The sequence below is a fragment of the Nuphar pumila genome, chromosome 6, assembly GCF_984573655.1.
Source record: "Nuphar pumila chromosome 6, dmNupPumi1.hap1.1, whole genome shotgun sequence".
Taxonomy (NCBI): Eukaryota; Viridiplantae; Streptophyta; class Magnoliopsida; order Nymphaeales; family Nymphaeaceae; genus Nuphar; species Nuphar pumila.
In genome coordinates, this window is record NC_143254.1 from 49633909 (window position 1) to 49655671 (window position 21763).

The following is a 21763-nucleotide window of genomic DNA, read 5'->3' on the forward strand; positions in this document are numbered from 1 at the left end:
ACTGCGAGCGTGCAGCATGGTCCACAAGGGCAGTGACGTGCTGAGGACCAAGCAGGATATTGTGAATGCTGGCTCCCACCTCTAAGCATTAACCCACATGGTAAGATGATTGAAAAAACGACGAAGAAAGAATCAAACATAAAGAGGTGCTCGTGCCATTTCCACTAGGGTCGTTCACAAATCACAATTCACATCAACACTATTGCATCAGGGTATACGACATTACTCATCTGACCAAAACCCACCCCATCGAATTCTTGAGTAAAAAAAAAAAACAATTTAAAACCGAATTAAAAACACCAAAAAATGCCAAGATATCATTTAATTACATCTTAAAACTTGCTTCTTCCCAAATGAGACCCACCATGATATTTGGCATCTAATGACTCAATTAAGACCTTAACAACGAAAGAAAGAAAAGGATTTTCCCATTATAATCAACAAAAAAATAAAAGTAGAAAATACGATTGTTTACAACCAACATCGGCAAACCACCACAAAATCGCCGGAAAACCGCCAACCACCTGAGAAATGCGTTTGGCTCTACCACGAATCACGTTGTCCACACCAATCACCGGAAAGTCTTTCACATGTGGAGGATTTCACGACTATTCGCTGCTGGAATCCCGACGCTTTCCGCTACCGAGCGTGAGCTCGAGATCCTCCAAACCGACCTCCTCCCCACAATCCTCGTGTATTCTCTCCCCTTCCCACGGCTTCACCCTCCCACACTCGAACTCGAAATCACCCCCACCACCGCCACCATCGGCGCTAGCACCGCTACCAGTACCACTATCACCACCCAGAACGGATCTAGAAAACTGCTGGTTTTCCGGCGACCCCACGACGCTCTGGCAGCCGGAGGCCGGAGCCCACATCGCCCCATCGGCACCGCACCCCCACCTCTGATTGGCGGCTGCGGCATTGACGAGGTGTAACGTAGGCGACGTTGGGGCAACCACCCCCGCCGGGAGCCTGACCCACCGGCCGGAGGACGTCGACTCGCCTGCCGTCGACACATCCAACTCGTCGCACTCGGGGATGACCCGGCAGAGAGAGCGCCGCCTGGTGGGGCTCGACGGGGCCGACGCCGCGAAGAAGGGGAAGTTGGGGTGGCTGTGGAATCGGGCGACGGCGGCGTCCCAGTTGGTGGGCTTGACCTTCGAGGTGGGGGAGGAAAGGGGAGGGGTGACGGGGGCGGAATTGGAGATGCGGAGGGGCGGAAGGGAGGAAGGGGCGGAGTTGGCGTCGCTCAGATTCTTGAGCCACGGGATCAGGAAGGAAGCTGTGGCGGAGGAGCGGGATGGGCTCGGGAAGGAGGAGGAGACGGGGCTGGCGTGGTAGGAAGGCATAGGGCTCGGGAAAGACGACGAGGGTGGGCTCGGGTGGTAGGACGACGAGGCCACCGGGCTAATGGTGGTCGACCCACCTGGCGCATCGAGAGACGGTGGTTTGGATCCCTGCAATGGAAGAAGAAGAGGGAACCGAGAGATGAGAGAGAGAGAGAGAGAGAGAGAGAGAGAGAGAGGGTAGGGGGTAAAGAGGAAAGGGGTGAAAGAAAGAACCTTGCGATAGCTGGTGCCGTCGTCCTCGACGGTCCAACCGGCCTCGGCGCAGAGGGCCTTGAGGACCTCGTTGTTGTCGCAGTGCTTGGGGAGCTTGTAGTTGCCAAAGGCTCTGAGCCCAGCGTAGATCTTAGCAGCGATGGCCCTCCTCCTCCTCTCCCTCCTCTTGTTGTTCTCCCTCTCCTTCCATGTTGCGATTCGACCTGAAGACCCAACACTTCCTGCAGTCATCTCTCTCTCTCTCTATATATATATAGAGTCCAGTTGATGTTTTATGTTGTTGGGCAAATTCGGGGAGGGAAGAGGGGGAGAGGAAGAAGGGAAGGATCACGAGGACCTCATTTGCCGAATGCCGACGCAGAGTGGGGGAACTCCGGAATAGGTACTCACCTTAATTCTCTAATTAAAAAAACAGGGTCTAGAGAGAGAAACAGTCTTCAGCCTAGAGAGAGAGAGGCAGGGGGAGGAGGAAAATTTATATATGGGGTTGGTGGTGGAGTATTTTTTAGTCCTCTTATGAGATGTAACTTTTGACCATTTTCATAAGGGACTACGTTTTGGGAAACGGTCTTGGATGGAAGGAGGGGATTAGGGAGGCGGAGACACATGAAATTTGTAGCGTAAAATCCCCATTCTTGGACATTGTTTTTTTAACTTTACAATAACTGTCCACCTACACCTCATTATATTTATATTTTATGTTCCCATTCGCATAAATAATCAACTCAACTCAATCTTTATAAAGGGATTGGGATTTAACGGTTCTAAGATCTTTAAGTAGGTTTATTGTTGTTTTGAAGGCACCAGTATGTCTGCTAGATTATATTAATCCATCCGCCGTATTGTCTTGAGCAACTCGAACTTTGGTATCGACATCTCTTCTGAATCTTGCGCTACGTGCTGCACATATCGTGCGATAGGGTAATTTCTGCATCACCTTCCCGTACCACCAGCGGCACCATCTCATTTAAAAAAAAAACACAGATTTCGCTGTTCTCTTTTTCTTTTTTGACCAAAGTACTTGATTTTCAGCATGTTATTGATGTGCAAAACGGAATATTTTTTTAGCTTAAATTTTTGGGTGGTCATGTGACTCACGAAATGTAGGGAAATAAAGTCCATATGTATATCAGCACAAGTTTTCACACTTCCACTTCATGATCTTTGAATTCATCGGAGCAAACTTTTTTGGCATCAGTTGCTGCAAGACAACCTGAAAAAGCCACACAATCCAAACAAGAGCACGGAACGGAAGTCAGAATGTTTTCAAACGCTGTTATTGAATGTCAAATTGGGAGTCCGAATGGGTTAACCTAACCTGAGCTGCACAATATTTCTCTATCTGACAGCGGGATTGTTTTGTACAACCTCAAATGGGTATGTGCACTAGAGGCCTCATGTAGTGACCCAAACCAGGCTCTTGAGCTATGGATGGTGGACGTTAATTTAAAAAAAAAAATACTAAAACAATCTCGTAAACCAAGCTAATTTTTTTTTATACACCTGTCATAATAATGTCTCATTAATTTGAATAAAAACCATCGTGACCATACGTCCATATCAGGTCATGCTGAACATGAGCATTTTTGTTCATTTCATCCAAAATGCAAACAGACGGCCACCATGTTGGCACGAGCAAAAACGCTCATGTTCAGCATGACCTGATCTGCATAAACAATCTATCAAAGTTTAAGGTTTAAACATATTATGAACATAATACAAAAACAAAACCAATTACTTCATATTACTTCAAATACAGCTAGCCGAGTTTGAATCCACAAGTCACGTTCTCTTCATCACAGTGCTTTTGGATCCTAAGGTTGTAACCAACTCAGTAAGATTTTATTTGTAAATATAAGATGCGACCGTTACAACTGTATTTAGCTTTAAGCTTTTAGTCCGAGTTTAATTCTTTAACTAACACACATGTTGTTTATATATTTTATTTTTCTTTTTTGCCTATTTTTTGAAGTCATTCCTCATTTATAAAATGAACATTTTTTTATATCATACTCTGCACTAATCGACTATTCCGAAAATAGCTTCCTAAAACGTAGCAACCCACGTAGACAACTTCAGATTCTAGGAGTGTTGGTCAAACATATTAACAACTCTACAACAACATAATACAAACCAATACAAACTATAGACTTTTAATTATTGTACTTTTGCTCATTGGTTGAAAGCTGAATAGCTTAATATGACCATCAGAAGCTAGTCGAAGAGCTTAGAGGGTTGTACCTGCCCTAAGGTGTTCAAGGAACTATATCTGCCCCAAGATTTATGGTTTATGTTACTTTTTACATGTGTCTAATAGACAATGCTTTTAACCCGTAAGGGTTATTTAGGAATTTCTCAAAAATCTCAAGCACAAACAAGGTACACACTTCTACCAAAGCCTAGACCGTGTCCTTTCTAGTAAAGTTCTTTATCATTCTTTGTATTGTTATCCTAGGTACAATTCTTTTTTTTTTCTTCCCTAGTGTTAGTATAGTATACAATTTTAAATGTATGTTTACTATTTAATGTTTGACATGTAATCACATATACATGTTATAGTTTTAGGGATAACAATCCATCATAGAAACACATTATCAATTAATCACATGCATCTCCAAAGTATAAGCATGACATTCTCAAAATAAATCATTTTTCTTAGAGCCCTAAAACTTTACTTCCTTTTCTCAAAGCTTAGCATTCATTTCCACTTTCTACAACATATTATATGTATCTAACCATTATCCTCATTTTCACAATGAGCGCAAACATGATACAAGTCATATCATCTGTTAACATGATCAAATACTAAAAATAAACATGTAATATATACCACAATTCTCATGCATCTTATTGAAAGCATAAAAAATATAGATTCCTAAACATGCAATTCAGTTGAATTGTTTATGTACATGAAATAATTAACATACTTATAAAGCATATAAAATTACATAACAAGATGCATTTATGAAAAAGCTTATATCCTATTTATCTAAAGAGTTATTTGTAAATGTTCACTTACCTTGAATTATCCAAGTCTCAAACAAAGGATCAACTTTAGTCTTTATGCAAATCTTGGTATGAAATGAGCATAAAATCTCAACAATCAATATCATTAAAGTACATGCTTATGTAAAATTATAAAAATACCCTTAAACTTCTTTGCCAAACTCTGATCTCAAACTCTCAAAGTTTTCCACTTGCCCTATACTAATGGATACTTCACGAAACGAGAAGTTTAAGGGTCCAAAAATCACCCAAATTTGATATCGAGGTGAAAAGTTATGATCGATTTATTGATTAGGCATAACAAGAGAAAACTAATATTTCCACCTCTCAAATGGGTATGGGTCCAGATAATAGGATTTTTTAGGGATTTAAATTGAGTTGATTCTCAAATTTTGGATAAGATCTGACCCGGATCTGAATCCTATATATATACACAAACCAGATATATATACAATTTATTTGCTATCTTTAATTAATTGGACTAGGTTGGCCTTCTAGTAAGGGGTAGTTCCCTTATAATGAGAGGTTGGGGGTTCAAATCCTAACCCCGCCCTCTCATATATTTTTTCTTCTTTTTGATGATCCTGAATTCACTGAACCTAACCTAGACCCAGCCTGGTCTGGGTTCAGTCTCAAACTAAACTTAACCTTTCTCCCAACTCAGACCCATCTTGGGCTCGGTTCAATCATATACTCACTCTAAACCTAGCCTAGTCTAGGTTTAATCCAAATGGGCCTTCTCAATTCAGTTTCTAATTCACCAACTCGAATCTAAATTTAAATCTAATCTAATGTGAATCTCTAAACTGAATAAAGATCCAGTCTTTTTTTTTCATATATTGGATCTAGATTTTATATGACCGATCCGAACCCGGCTCATTTTGGATTTGGTATAAATTAGAACGAGATCGATCAAGTTTGGGTTTGGGTTCGAACTGAACCCAAACCTGATCCATTATGTTTAGGTCCTACTGAATCCAAACCTGATTCAGTTCATGTTAAAAAATAGAGACACTCACTGTCTCAGCTCTCTCTCTCTCTCTCTCTCTCTCTCTCTCTCTCTCTATATATATATATATATATATATATATATATATATATATATATTTATTATTTTATTTACCCGATCTCGATGCAGGCCTGCCTACTCAGTCTAGGTGTAACCTAGACTGAGGGTCTTGGCTGGCTCGGTTTGGTTGAAACCTGAATTGAGTTGTCCTAGAGCTTCACAAACCGAGATAAAGAGTCAATTCTACAGACCTGACTCTCTGTCTCGCCCCTTTCCAGTGACCAGACTTGATCTGCTAGTAGGCTGAGATAGTGAGCCAAAAGCTCTTTGTCTTGCCTCTCTCTTGACTCGACTCAGTCTGGGTAATCCCATACCGAGTCAATCTGTTGACAAGTCAAGGCAAAGTGTTTTAACTTTTTGTCTCACTCCTTATTCAGCTCAAGCATGCCCAGATCGAGTCAGTCTTGATTATCACTACTCTCTGTCTTACTTCTATCTGACTCGACTCGGTCTGAAAAAATCCAGACCGAGACAAAGAGTGTTGCCTTGTTTTGGTGACATAACTCGGTCTGGGTGAAGCCCAGACCAAGTAGGCATTGAGCAAATTCTCTATGTTTTGTCTCTATCTAACCCGACTTAGTCTGAAAATTCAGACTGAGATGATCGGTGTTGTAGGCTGAGACAGAGAGCTCAACTCTCTCTCTTGCCTTGTTTAGGTGACCCAAACCGAGTTTGTCTGTTCTACGAGCAACAACAGAGAGACCGAGTTCTCTATCTCGCCCAAAAGTGAAAAATGACTAGACTCGGTCTAAAAAAATCCAAATTGATGCATACAAAACTTAGCTCCCTGTCTCTTCTCCTGCCTTGGTCTGGGCATGCCTAGCTCGAATTGGGCTCGATTGTGGCCATAAAAGAGAGCAAAAAGCTCATGTCTTGCCCAAAATCTTGACCAGACTCAATCTTGGCGATCCCAAACCGAGGCAGTCCCCTTCTCCCTCCAATGGTGGTGTTAACCCTCTTTGGTTACTGACCCTTCCTTCATGTTGGCCAGCATAGGCAACCACCATGGTTGTCGATGCCGTCTTCTCTCCCTCACTTAAAATGAAAAAATGCATAATGAGAAAGGGGGTTTACCTCTTGATGGTTCTCCCTTAGTTGGATGGTGTTCAAGCTTTTGTGATCTCCCTCTCACTACAAGAAAAATGAGTATTAGCGACAGACGCTATTCATCGTTAATTCATCACAAAATCTATCGCTAATGTGTTTAGCAATGGCTTAGCGACAGATAGCGTCCGTCGCATAATCCTAGTGGCTAAACTGTGACAGAATTTATCTGTCGCCAATTCATTGCTAATTAGCGATGGATTAACGGCGGATCATGTCTGTCGCTAATCCGTCGCTAAATAGAGACTGATTTGGTTATGCAACAAAATTTAATCGTCCGCTAAGCTTTGATGAGGGATATGTATCCGTCGCAAACCATCAACTGATTTAAATTGGCGACGGATAATATCTGTCGCTAATCCATCGCTAATTTTAAAAAAAAAACTTAATTTTTTTTTGAAATATGAAACTCGAGAAAAATTTCTTGTTATACAATTCATATAATCTGCTTATAAAAAACAAAGTACACATAAAAAATACATATATAGGTGAAACAAATTTAACACAAGTTCTAAGTTAAACAACTTTAACAACCAAATACAGTCCTTGCCAAGTTATAATTAGTTACAAGTACGTCAAACAAATTAAACACATGAATCTAATCCTCACCAAGATTCGGGGCATCATCATCTTCATTTTCTCTATCTGCCCCTCCCTCCATGCCTCCATCAGCTCCTCTACGCTGATCATCTCCAGCATCCTACAAGAGAACCAAAATGTTAGTATTTATAAACAAAATATAATGAAATAAATTATATGCAATGCACATAATCTAATGCAACAAAGTAAATGGCTGAATGGCACATAGACTAGCAATAAACTGAAGGACATTAATAGAATTCAGATATGTGTTCCAAGACTGGAAAAAAAAATTATAGTAATTCAATCATGCAGATATATGTTCTAAGGTTGTCAAAGAATGTCATAGTAATTCACGCATGCATATATGGTTTATAAGGTTGTCAAATAAATGTGTTATGTATCACAATCATGCATATATGTGTTACAAGACAGTCAAAAAACTTCCATAGTGATGAAAGCATGCTAATATGTGTTCTAAGGTTGTCAAACAACTTTCATAGTGATTCAATCGTGCTCATATGTGTTCTAAGGCAGTAAAAAAAACTTTCATATTGATTCAATCATGCATATATGTGTTCTAAGAAATTTTTTATAGTAATTCAATCATGCATATGTGTGTTCTAAGGCAATAAAATAATTTTATAGTGATGAAAGCATGCTTGTATGTGTTTTAAGGTCGTCAAAAAACTTTTATAGTGATGAATTCATGCATATATGTGTTCTAAGGTTGTCAAAAAACTTTTATATTGATTCAATCATGCATATATGTGTTCTAAGGTTGTCAAAAAACTTTCATATTGATTCAATCATGCATATATGTGTTATAAGGTAGTCAAAAAACTTTCATATATGCTAATATCATGCTTATCTTATATGTGTTATAAGACAGTAAAAAAACTTTCATAGTGATTCAATCATGCTCATATATGTTGTAAGGCAGTCAAAAAACTTTATATGTGATTTAATCATGCATATCATGTTCTAAGGCAATCAAAAAAAATTATAGTGATTCAATCATGCATATATGTGTTATAAGGCATTAAAAAACTTTCATATATGCTAATATTAGGCTCATATGTGTTCTAAGGTTGTCATAGTGATGAAAGCATGCTTGTATGTGTTCTAAGGTTGTAAAAAAACTTTTATAGTGAGTCAATCATGCATATATGTGTTATAAGGCACTAAGAAAATTTTATTGTGATGAAATCATGCATATATGTATTGTAAGGTTGTAAAAAAGCTTTTATAGTGATTCAATCATGTGTATATGTGTTATAAGGGTGTCATAAAAATAGTATAGTGAGTCAATCATGTATATATGTGTTCTGAAGGTGTCAAAAAAATTCATAGTGAGGCAATCATGCATATATATTCAATCATGCATATACTAGCTTGAAATCTAACGACATGAAACAAATAACATGAGTCTTTATACCTGACAAGCATCAGAGCTCATGTTGAATGCAGACGAAGTTTCTCTGTCCCGAAAAAAATTGCACAACTCATTAGGGACAATGTTAGGAATGACTTCATTTAAAAAGTACTGCATTTTGTCCTCAAGACGCTGACAAACATCATCCCAAGACATAGCAGGGTCAATCGAACGTTAGAAGTTGATGCTGGCAGGAAAACTCTGAGAGCCATGGCTGCAGGAGGCAACGACTGCTATGGTGTTCATGTTACTCCCAAACCCGAACACACGACCCTTTTTGGGTTCACTGGTTGCAGTCACCCATACTGCAAGATCAAAAGGCGAATGCTGAGTGGAGTCATCGCCATATCGCTCTACCATTTGCTGCTCGTATGACTCCTATAAAGTAATGATTATAATATGAATTAATAATTAAGAATTACAATATTTATGGTAACTTAATTCATAGTAACTTATATATTACAATGTTTATTAATACAATAAATATATACCGATGTCGCTCTCGCCTTCTCTAATACAAAATCTCTCGTGCTCTTACGTTTATGTGTTTCAACAAACGCATCCTTATAAGGCACAATGTCTCCTTTTTCTGCTTTCTGTAATGTTAAATGATAAAAAAATCAATTAATAAGTATGCAGAAATACTTATAAATTTGACTATATATATATATATATATATATATATATATATATATATATATATATATATATATATTAATGAGTTATCATTTTCTTCTAGTAGCTCCTAAAAGTCTTAGATCCACCTATGTGTAGATGAACATCGGGCATCTTTGCTCAGTTTTGTGCAGCCTTTACTGAGCTGTTTCGAAATTCATTACTCGCCCACTTGTCGCACATGCCCTCTCAATAATCTCTCCTGATAGTAGAAGGCCCATGGCCCTTCCACTGTAGTGGATCATCTATCTCACCAGCTGCTTTTTTTGTTGCAGTCTTCATGTTGTGCAGTATGTCGGCAAATCGATTGGCAGTCACCTTCTGCCACACTACCCTCACGTCTTTCTCCTCGTTCGCAGTCGCAAAGCGATGAAAAGCCTACAAATACTTTCAGAAAGTTAGCACATATGAGTATAACAAAAAATTAAATATAAAACACATTAGTTATGATAAATGATTGCATACCATGAATGAGGACATTAATCTGTCCAACATCTCTGTCGGGTACTCTTTCTATTGTACGATCGGTCCTGAAAGATGCTGCAGTAGTGACTTCCTAATTTCTCGTATTACTTCTTGTTGCTCAAACCTCGCACTGTACATGAATTGATACACATTAACAATCGACTATCGATATACACTATTTATAAGATAAGTATTAGACAAGTGACAATGAAATACTTATGGTCGACTATCGATATATACTATTTGAATGAGTCATCGTGTGTCACACTAAGAAGACCCTGCATTCAGCGTTGTCTCATGATGTGTATGAGTATCTGGTGTAGGTAGGTCATGTGTAGGCGAAACATCACCTACAAAACAATGTGTTAGAAATTCACACAATGTATATTTAAACTAATCAAGTATACAATTATTTAAATGATATACCTATCGAAGCATTGCGTGAAGACGAAGGCTGAGGCTGCCTATCACTGAGCTGGGATCCTATAAAGACGATTAACAAGTAACAATATTGATATCAACATATAAGCAAAAACATAATAAATGTCTATATTTAAATATAACACAAAGACATTTATCTAATGATGTTTCACGACCTCCACTTGGTCCTCGACCACTGTGACCTCCATGAACCATATTCTAACAAATAAAAATGTTATTTGGATCAGTTACATGATATGCAATTTCATGGTTACATATTCAAATCGAAAATAACTTCATGCAAGCATGAATACAGTCACATCAAACATGACAATACATTCAAATCATTCATAGCATATCAATATTAAACATGTACTTGCAGCAAACACACTCCAATATTTCGCTAAGTACTACCTCATCAAACATGGCAATACATTCAAATCATTCATAGCACTCAAACATGTATTTTACTAGATCGAGTATGCTTCATCATCACTTGTTTCACTTTCATATTCTTCTTCTTCTTCTTCCTCTTTCTCTTCCTCTTCCTCTTCGTCCTCTTTGTCTTCTTCTATATTGGGTGCCCATCCACTTGGTATATCATTTGGATCACATTCTTTCATACATGTGCCATCAGATAATGGAGATGTGACATGCAGACCATGTGTGACATCGTGACCATAAGAGAAGTCATACATATCATCTGATTGATAGTATTCAACATCTTCAACAATCTTGTCTTCTTGCAACTGATCATACTTGGGGTATAGTTTAGACTTCACCTTGTAAACCGCCCACCATTCATTTCTATCTGACTTTCTTGTATTCAGATATGAAGTATAGTAAACTTGTTGAGCTTGTGATGCTAATATGAATGGTTCATATGTTTCAAACATTGATTTATGATTCACTTCCACAATGCCTGAGGCTTTGTCGACTCTTGTTGTTGTGGGATCAAACTAATGATACTTGAATAAAGTTAACTTGTTATTTATGCCTAAGTAAGTGAACTCCATTATTTCTTCTATAACACCATAGTAATCAAGTTCATTTTCACTGTAACTGCTACCCTGGACACACACGCCACTATTCATCGTTGACTTGTTTGCACCATAGTCTTTTGTATAAAATCGATAACCATTTACGATGTATCCGTTGTAACATTCCACAACTTTGGTCGGACCATTTTGTAAATCACATATTCTTTGGTCATTAACACTACCATGGCAGACTTACAAGCATAAACAATGACTGTAAACATGACCAATTAAGTAACATATTGTTGTTCACACGAAAAGAATGCATGTCATCGTCCTTACCAAATCTTTCATCCATGCCACAAACTTATTTTCACGTTCTTTTTGTAATTCTGAATCAGTTAGATGTGGAAGTTCTCTTCGTAACTCCAGATCAAATTGTCTGCATTTAACAAATAATTATATTGTCAAAACATGTATGTAGAGAACTAAGTGTAACATATTATGTATACTTACTCTATGTAGGGGTCGATCTCTGAGCAATTAAAAAGGATATAAATTTGTGATGCGTGTTGCTCTCGATCTTCCAAGAATCTTAATCGGCAACTGCCAAAGGCCTTCCCAAGTGTTTTCAATATTGTTAGTTTGACAGTCACAATAACTTGTTCTTCATCATCATTACGAGGTGGACAAGTGTAACGTGTTGAAATGTGAGGCTCAAAGTACATAGATGAGAAATTTGAAATCTCTTATAAAATGTATGTCTCACAAATTGAACCTTCCACTCTTGCTTTATTTCGAACATTTTTTTAAGGTCAAACATGCATCTGTCAACAACATACATATCGTAATACAATAAATTCTCAATAGCATTAGGAAGAAAAATATAAAATAAATTTTACCTTTCAAATGGGTACATCCACCAATATTGCACAGGACCACCAACCCTAAGTTCATATGGCAAGTGTATGATCACATGTTCTATAACGTCAAAAAATGCTGGAGAAAATATCTTCTCTAGCTAACAAATAGTAGTGACGACAGAATCCTTGAGATTCTTTACCTCAGCTACTACAACTTTCAATGCACACAATGTTCTAAAAAATTGACTCAACTCGGATAATATCCCCCATATAAGTTTGTCTAACAAATCATAAAATGCTAGGAGAATCAACTGTTGCATGATAACATGACAATCACAGCTCTTCAACTAATACAATTGGCCCTCATCTATCTTCACAACCTGAGCAATGTTAGAGACATCCATCAAAAAATCTCAATTGTCTCAACCACTGGCATACTTGCTTTACTTGATCTGGTCAAAGTACGTACCTTACCTTTGGTTTCAATAATTTGTCAATGTACTCTTGGAGTCCCAATTTTGGTCTTTTACATATTACTTTTAAATCCATACGGGCATTCGGATTATCCTTCGTTTTCTCTTTGACATTCATTACCACATTGAACACATTATCAAACACATTTTTCTCCACATGCATCACATCCAGATTATATCGTATCAATAAGGTCAGCCAATATGGTAGTTCTCAAAATATAAATTTCTTTGTCCAATTGTGATCCTTTCCAAATCCAAGGAATGGCCTCTCACTATGGGCATCTGTCAGTCCATATAAAAAGTATCACAATCGTATTAAAATCTCTATGCCCGACAACCGTGTAGGTGGACCTTCCATTTCAACTGTTTACTCAAAACACATTCATTTGTTGTCGGAACGTATGATCGGTGGATAGAAATCGGCAGTGACAATCAAACCAATATGGCTTCCTTCCATGTGTCAATCTAAAAGATTTTGTATCCTCCATGCAATACGAACATGCCAACCTCTCATGTATGCTCCAACCAGATAACATACCACATGTAGGGAAGTCACTAATTGTTCATATAATAGTAACCTTCATATTAAAGTTTTATTTTTTGTGGGCATCGTACGTGAGAACACCGTCATCCCATAATATTTTCAGTTCATCAATTAATGGCCTTAAATATACATCAAGATTTTGGCCCGAAGAAGTTAGACCAGGGATCAATAGAGACAAAAAAAGATTTTGACGCTTCATACATAAGCTTGGAGGAAGGTTGTATGGGGTAACAAATATCGGCCAACATAAGTATGGGGTTGATCTACCCCCAAATAGATTAAATTCATCTGTACATAAATCGAGCCTAACATTTCTTACTTCCATTACGAAGTTCTAATGAGTACGAGCAAAGTGCCTCCAAGCTTCCCGTCAATAGGATGCATGATCTTGTCTTCATCATGTCAAACTTTATTTGCACACCATATCATTTGTTTAGTTCTCCTCAAAGACATATATAGTCATTGCAATCTAGAAGTGAGATAGAAGTAGCAGAGTGACTTGTATGACACTTCTTTTGACCTCGTGCTACCATTTTCCCTTGCCTTTGGCTTGAACCGAGGATGCCCACATGACGAACATGATCTACTATTTTCTTGATCATTGAAATACAACATGAAATGATTTGGATAAGTATCTATCTTTTGATACCCCATACCCATAGCGTTGACCATAACTTTTGCACGATAGAGATTTTCTAGCAATTTTTCATCTTTAGGCAACATACTCTTCACAATAGAGTATAAATGGTTAAAACATGATTGACTCAAATTAAACTTTGACTTTAAATTCAGTAGTTGAAGAACTGCAGACAAGATAGTGTGACTCTCACAACCATTCCATAGTAACTCATCAACATCTCTAAGTAAGTCATAAAATCTACTAGCCGTATCGTTTATTGCTTCTTCCTCTACTCCAGTTGGTACATCACTAGGTCTCATAACAGAACCCATTTTTAGTCCTGCGACATCAAATATCAAATCCACATATGGATTATTGTGCATTACATCCACCCGTGCGTTAAAATTATTCTAAAATTCTTCACCATGAAGCATCCAATTCTGATAACCACTAACAAAACCCTTCCTGTATAGGTGATGTCTAACGCCATGAGGTTCTACAAATTGATTGTTCTTACACATCGTGCATGGGCATCTAATCCGACCGGTGAGATCAACTGTACTGACACTTGCCGTTGTGAATTCAATAAAACTGTCAACACCATCAGTATATTCATGCGATACCTCATTATCAACTATCCTACGACACATCCATTCACGATTTGCAGCCATTTTGTCATATAATATTACAGATATTATCATCACCAGTTAAAAGAGAATCATAATAATGCTATGATGAAAAAATATCTAATTAATATATTAATTCTTGTTTGGTGATTGTTTATGAGCAATTTTTTTGTTTCAGTTAATACACAAATTTTCTTCCCCTCTATACCACAAACATGCTTAGTATAAAATGCAATTCTATGAACTATTGTGCATGCATTGATAATTTAATATTTTTTGTGTGTAATACCATCAAATCATATTTATACACATCACGAGGATATTTAGAAATATAAAATTACATTCCATAAAATGATACATTTATTTTAAGCATGTTTTCAATATACAATTTCACATGAAAGGCATAATCAAATGAAAAATAATTTCATGTAAGCATGGATACCGACACATCAAACATTGCAATACATTAAAATCATTCATATCAAAATAATGTCAAACATGTACATGCAACAAACACACTCTAATATTCCGCTAACTACTACCATGTCTAGCATGGAATCCAAACTCAAAAAATAGGAACACTTCTATTTTCATACATTAAAATCATGCTCAACATGATCTCCAAACTCTATCAAAGTAGTCCTAGTTATCCACAACTAAGTGAGTGTGTGAACAGAAAAGTGTTGCATCCAAGAAATTAAATAACATGCGATGCACTTGCATCACTTACTCACCACGGGTATTTACCTGATTTGCATTTTGCTTATTTATTTTTGCATAGCATTTTAATCCGCATGCGATGCTTAGCATTAAGCATCACACATTTTGCTCTATTACGAACCTACAATGCACATTACTCTTGCTCGCCAAAAACAAAAACACAAGAAAGTACCAGCCCGACAGAGCAAACACAACGGCAGGGGGTGGATCCCCCTACCGATGTTGCTTAAACAAGGGCAGGGGGTGGGAGCCCCCTGCCGAAAAGTACCAGCGGCAGGGGTGCAGGCACCCTTGTCGGCCGAGCAAACACAATGCCAGGGGGGAGGATCCCCCTGCCGTTGTTGCTTAAACAAGTGCAGGGGGCTTCGCCCCTTGCCAAAAAATATATGCGGCAGGAGGGGCTCCGCCCCCTGCAGGTGGATCCCCCTGCCATTGAAAAATAGCAGCGGCAGGGGGCTCCCACCTCTACCGATCGAGCAAACAGAAAGGCACGGGGGGCAGATCCCCCTGTCGCCTTTGCTTAAACAAGGGCAAGGGGGCTTTGCCCCCCTAACGAAAAATACCAGCGGTAGGGGGGCGGATCCCCTGCCGCCCTTGATTTAAACAAGGGCAGGGGGGTGCCCCCCCTACCAAAAAATACCAGCGGCACCCTGCCAAAAAATACCAGCGGCAGGGAGGGTGGATCCTTTGCCACCCTTGCTTAAACAAGGGCAGAGGGGTCCACCCCCCTGCCGGAAAATAACAGTGGTAGGGGGGGGCAGATCCCCTACTGCCTTTTCTTAAACAAGGGCAGGAGGGTCCGCCCCTATTGGAAAATAACAGTGGCAGGGGGGCAGATCCCCTGCCGTCCTTGCTTAAACAAGGGCAGGGGGTCCGCCCCCCTGTCGAAAAATAACAGCGGCAGGGGGCTCCGGCCCCCTACCAGAAAATACCAGCGGTAGGGGGGCCGGGTCCCCTGCCGACAAGTTAGAAAGAGAGATAGAGGGGAGGCACGGGTATGGGAGGTGAGCTCACCGACGTACTTTTCTGTCGGTGGGTCGCCAGAGAGCGGGGGCGGTCGCCGAAGAGCAGCACGGGGGCGGTCGATGGAAGAGCAGGTGTAGAGATAACTGGGGCGGTCGTCGGATAGCAGAAGGTGGCCGGAGAGGTCACCGGATAGCGGGAGGTGGTCGGGGCAATCGTTGGAGAGCGGGAGGTGGCCGGGGCGATCGCCGAAGAGCGAGAGGTGGTCGGGGTAGTTGTCGGAGAGCGATAGGTAGTCGTGGCGAGCAGCATGGGGGCGGTCGACGAAAGAGCGGGTGCGGAGATGGCCAGGGCGGTCGCCAGAGAAAGAGAGATGGCCAGGGCGGTCGCCGAAGAGTGGGAGGTGGCCGGGGTGATCGCCAGAGAGCGGTAGGTGGCTGGGGTGAGCAGCGCAGATGAGAGAGATAGAGCAAACACAATTTCGTGCTCTAGATGGGTGTTTTACATCGAAAATTAGCGACAAATTCGTGATAGAATAATTTTGTCGTCAACACCGATGCTAATTAGTGACAGAATAATATCCATTGCTAAGTTCTGACATATTTTGCGATGAAATAATATCCGTCGCTAAGTAACGATGGATTATGCGATGAAATTATTCTGTTGCAAATCTCGCAACTAATTCCAATTTTATGAACGACTCGTTTTTTCTCGCTAATCCGTCGCAAAATTGCGATGAATTATTTGTGTCACAAATTGACATTTTCTTGTAGTCTCTCTCTCTCTCTCCTATTGTTCTTTCTTTCTTTCGGGTAATAATAGAGGAGAAGAGAGGGATGCTCATGAATTTATATAACGCATGAGGGGGGGAGAAGGAAGAGCCCACCTGACCAGCTTGGTCAGGTGTTACATCTCAGGTACTAGATCAAATGCATAACAGGTCAAATGTGAGTCCAGAAGAAAAGCTAGCTTGCAAATGGAGATCGTGAATTCCTTTTTGTCCTATCAAAAACAGCAAAAGTAACGAGATGTTTAGGTTGTGTCGTACAGAAACCGCCTCTAGCGTGATGGACCCGTGAAATTGATGCTCGATTCCTTGTTGTAAAATGCACTTTTAACCCTCTTCCCACAAAAGCATGAGGAATTTACGTTCTTAAGTAGGCTTAACCAAGGTTGTTAAATGTGATGAGGCGAAGCGAGGCGTTGAGCCTGCGCTTTGCCTCTGAGGCGTACGCCTCTCACAACATGAGATGATTTCAATATTTTTAATATATGTTTATTTTTTACACTTCTTCATTTTTTTTTCCTCGTAGGGTATGGGCCGATAAAATATTGAAGCGTACGCCTACCTGATTTCAATATTTTTAATATATGTTTATTTTTTACACAGTACCTGATTTCAATATTTACCTTAGGCGCATCACTGCAACGCCTCAGTACCTTCAGCATGCGCTTCGCCTCTGAAGCGTACGCTTCAGGTACTGAGGCGTTGAAGGCTTCACAACACTGGGCTTAACAAGCCCCAAAGGTGCAGTGGAAGGGCCTCCCAGATAGATGGTCTGGGTTCCATTCTCATAATTTCCAAAACCATTTGCATTAATAAGGGCAAGCGATAAAAGTCAATGGGTAATCACTTGCTTATTCTTTGCTCAGCCGAAGCTGGGTGACTCATTTGGAGCTAAGGGTGCTCCACAGGTTTACATCGTAAGTAGGCTTAGCAAGTGCAGCTAAGTCTTTGACCCACCCCGAAGGTAGTTTCTCCGTCACTTGTGAAAAAAAACTAGTGCTTAAAAAAAAACGTTTTTTTTTTTCACAAACAATTATTAATTTCATGTTTCAAAAAAATTTCAAAGGCCTTGTTTGTTTCATGCCACTTACGTGGCAGTGATGAGTTGGCAAACTGATGTAATGCTTTACCACCATGAATAAAATGAATATTGTATCATCATGGTAGAAAAGTGCCACAAGTGAGCCCAATTTTTCTCACCACCAACCATTTTTTGTACTTACCTCCCTACGAAAGCTTTCACAAGGGCTGAGCTAACAGTAGTCTTTAAAAATCAGTGTTCATTGTCACGTAAAATCTTTCCTTTAAAGGTGAGAATAAAACAAACAAGGCCAAAGTAAATTTTTTTTTTTGAAAGGCAAGCTGGGGTTAGGCAGACTCCTACCAGATATCTCTTAAGCCCCATGTGACCGACGGATTCGAAGCAGGGACTTCAGCTTGGCACAGGACCCGGCACATAGGATACCACCACGGTGGTCCAAAGTAATTTTTTTTAAATCTATGGTACCGTGAACCAATGCAAGAGTGTTATCGAGACTGAAGATAAGATTACTAATGTTGCACGAAATAGTTGAACAACATTAAAAAAGCAAAACAAGTGGGAGCTTCCAAGAAGAGTTGTGGGTCCCAGAAATTTTCAAAGAGCAAGGCAATGGTTCAGCCATGTAAAATTTTACAGTCAAAGGGGTAGTGATTAAGAGAAAGGTTGAGGCCACTTTCGAAAAGAATGCACCGCGACTTTTCAAGTGGCCAACAAAACTTGCAACACCTTCATGAATATTTTGTAAATCAAAATACAGCCGACTTCATCTCCTTATTGTATAATATTCAGATATTAAAGGGTTGTAATTAGGGGTGGCAATCGGGTCTGGTCTGCGGGTTAGCAGGTCGGGTTAACGGGCTGATGGGTCAGAATACCTCAACACGAACTATTTATTAAACGGATTAGATGTGGCAAACACGAACATGACCCATTTATTAAACGTGTAACCCGACACGACACGGTTAACCCGTTTAATAAATGGGTCGGGTCGACACAACACGATTACACGACACGGCAACCCCATTTATTAAACGGGTCAACCCGATAACATAGACACGATAACCAACCCGAGTCAAATGAATAACCTGTCTAACCCGAATAACACAGTTAGAAACACAATATATATATATATATATATATATATATATATATATATATATATATATATATATTATACTTTTTTTCTCAAATCTCAATATGAAATTGTACTACCAACATTAACATAAAGTCATAAACATAATTGTCTTACAAGTTATAACCATGCTACAAACATATCTATCAAGTTGTCTTACAATCATCAAAATAAACATAAATAATTAAACTTTTCTCATAAATAACATGTCCCCCTAACCCGTTTATTAAATGGGTCAAACGAGTTGGCGGGTTGGCATACCCCTAACACGAATATGACCCGTTTAATAAATGGGTTAGGCGGGTCGACACCTGTTAATGACATGAACCTGTTTAAGCCAAACCCTAACCCGGTTAAGAAGCGGGTTGGTGGGTCGGGTCAGATTTTGTCACCCCTAGTTGTAATATTTAGTAGTATAAATACTGGTCAACTAAACGAGAAAGTTTTGATGTCAATGAATTTATCTTTTTCTGCCAAAAATTTCTTCAAATCTGACCACATTCCAGCTTGATAGTTTTCATGGTTTTGCTATCATGTGTAAAATGGGCCATGGTAGCCTGATTTTGATTCAAACCAAACTATATAATGCTGATTTGGTTCCAAGTCAAGCCCAAACAAATTCATCATTTTCCTCACGCAAATTCAGACATATGTTATCAAAAATTTCGCTCTGTTTTTTTCGACAATTTTTTCATACGGAAGACGGAAGCAAACTCGGGGGAATAATTGTGGTAAGCAGGCCCAAAGAAGCATCGGTCATAGTCGACCTCCAACCCGAAGCACGCGGTCCGCGGTCCAGTACGATCCGGTCAGCTTGTCAACAGGACATGATGGGGAGTTTTTTGTTTTTTCTTTTTTAAGTTAGCCGGAGCACTGGCCACGTGGGGGCGTCATAGGACATGTGGGGCCCACTTTGTAGGTTGGGAGCCTCTGCGGTCTTAACGTGGAGGAAATGGGAGGTTGATAGCGACGCCTCTCGATAGGAATCACACGTGTGAACGGCCAGAGGAGAGACACTGAACTGCAGGGTGCACATGGGGCTTGCTTCCACCACGTTGCGTTGCGTACCGCCGCTCATCCTTTACCGAATGGAATGGTCGAGAACGCCCTCAAATTTTTCCCAAGTGTTGCCTATGTCCCTTCGTGATCCCCGTTTCGTGACCCGGAAATCTGAGGTTGGGGTCCATCTGTTGGCTCGCGCTTCGAACTTGGGGCGCCATTGCTTTTCCATCCAAACACACCCACCTAGATCGATCCGATGCGCGCTCCAACGAGTCGGGTTGGTATCCGCGCTCTCATTGGGGGTCACCGAACGTCTCAAATTCTCTAACCAGGCGGTTCGCCGACTCAGGCCCCTGACCGCAAGAGACTACCCCTCCTCGCCCTGGCCAGCCAAATGAGCAGAGCATCGGTTGCCACGTCGCGATCCGCACGTGTGGAGGTGGGGCCGATGCTCTTTCTTGGTACCCACGTTTTAGCTAAGAGCACGTGGGTCATCAATTAAAATTTGTCCTCTCCTTCTACATATTTACGTTTTGCCCTTAACTTCATTAAAAAGTTTTTAAAAATCGCCGCCTTTCGTCCTCCGTGTCTCGCACGGACGTCCGATCTGAAAGCTTTTGATGTCTTTTTTTTTTTTCATCTTTTTTTGGACTTTGGGTTGGGGTGGAGGCATAGGGGTAGCGGTAGATCGACGGGGCCAACGCGGTCGAATGGAGGACCGTTGTGAAGCCATTCCTGACCGTTGGATTGAGAAGTCTCCATTGACTGTGATCTGTTCTAAAAAAATCCCTGTAGAAAAAGTATGCCATTAAGAAAGAAAAAAAAAAGAACCATCAGGGATTAGCTCTTACCCACCCAAAGCAATAATTTTGTACAGCTGGTAGGTATATTACCTGTTTAGCACTGATAATATGGTAGTTGTACTACGAAGCTTTATTGAGTAAAAAAAATACATTGATGATAAGAACACGGTATGTGTTGAGTTGCTCGGTGACATGCCGTGATAACACGACATGCGGTAGGCAACAATATTATTGTAAGTGCATTGTTGTGTGGCAGCTCAGACATAGAGCGTTGTTTCGTTAAGCTGTATCAGAGGATGTTGCATTTGAAAATTTAGTTAAAGAGTTCTCGGCTTGCAGAAGTTTTCACATGTAGCGTTTGGATGCATGAGGGTGCGTGTGAGTTAGGGCTAATTCTTCTAAGGATCACCTTAAGTGATTTCAACAAAGTATGGTGACTCGAGGCTATGCAAGTGAATGCCTTGGCACCGATAAATGAGTTTGGGTGGTGCTCTTCGTTATAATGTTTAATCATCAACTGATATTCGGACTGAGGGCCGCAAGGTTTTATTTTTTTAGTGGCGAAGTTTTGTTGTAGTGTACTTATAGAATAGTAATACGCTTCATGATACGCAAGTCTAAGGCAAGTTAGTGCCCTTTTCAAAAGTGATAGCTGGTATGGAACAACTATGCACCAAGTGACATGGATTAGATAGAATACACATTTAAAGATGCGCTTGATCAGCTTCCGCTAGGCAGCTACGCACGAGGTGGTTTGCAGGGCCAATGAAATGATTCAGCACATGAAAAAGTATTGGTGAGCAGCCTTTGACCGTTAGGCTCGTCAGACTGGGTCGTCTGCCGCATTGTGAGTTTGCAAAAAATTATATGTCATTGATAAATTGACATCACAAC

The 21763-nt window shown here is 40.1% G+C and overlaps 1 protein-coding gene across 1 annotated transcript; it reads right to left on the reverse strand.

Moving 5' to 3' along the window:
- Positions 1 to 293: 293 nt before the first annotated feature.
- LOC149834809 (protein BZR1 homolog 1-like) lies at positions 294 to 1979 on the reverse strand. The gene is made up of 2 exons (XM_090010304.1): positions 1566 to 1979; positions 294 to 1460 (listed from the first exon to the last, which is right to left on the reverse strand). Exons 1-2 carry the CDS (start codon positions 1794 to 1796, stop codon positions 609 to 611), a joined length of 1083 nt encoding a protein of 360 aa, XP_089866430.1. The 5' UTR covers positions 1797 to 1979; the 3' UTR covers positions 294 to 608.
- Between the last annotated feature and the right edge of the window lie 19784 nt (positions 1980 to 21763).

What these genes read in the sequence shown, in the direction of transcription:
- LOC149834809 (XM_090010304.1), bottom strand. Translation starts at nt 1,796, where the DNA reads ATGACTGCAGGAAGTGTTGGGTCTTCAGGTCGAATCGCAACATGGAAG. An exon ending in ACGGCACCAGCTATCGCAAG is followed by an intron (nt 1,461 to 1,565) that starts GTTCTTTCTTTC and finishes CTTCCATTGCAG; the next exon opens with GGATCCAAACCACCGTCTCT.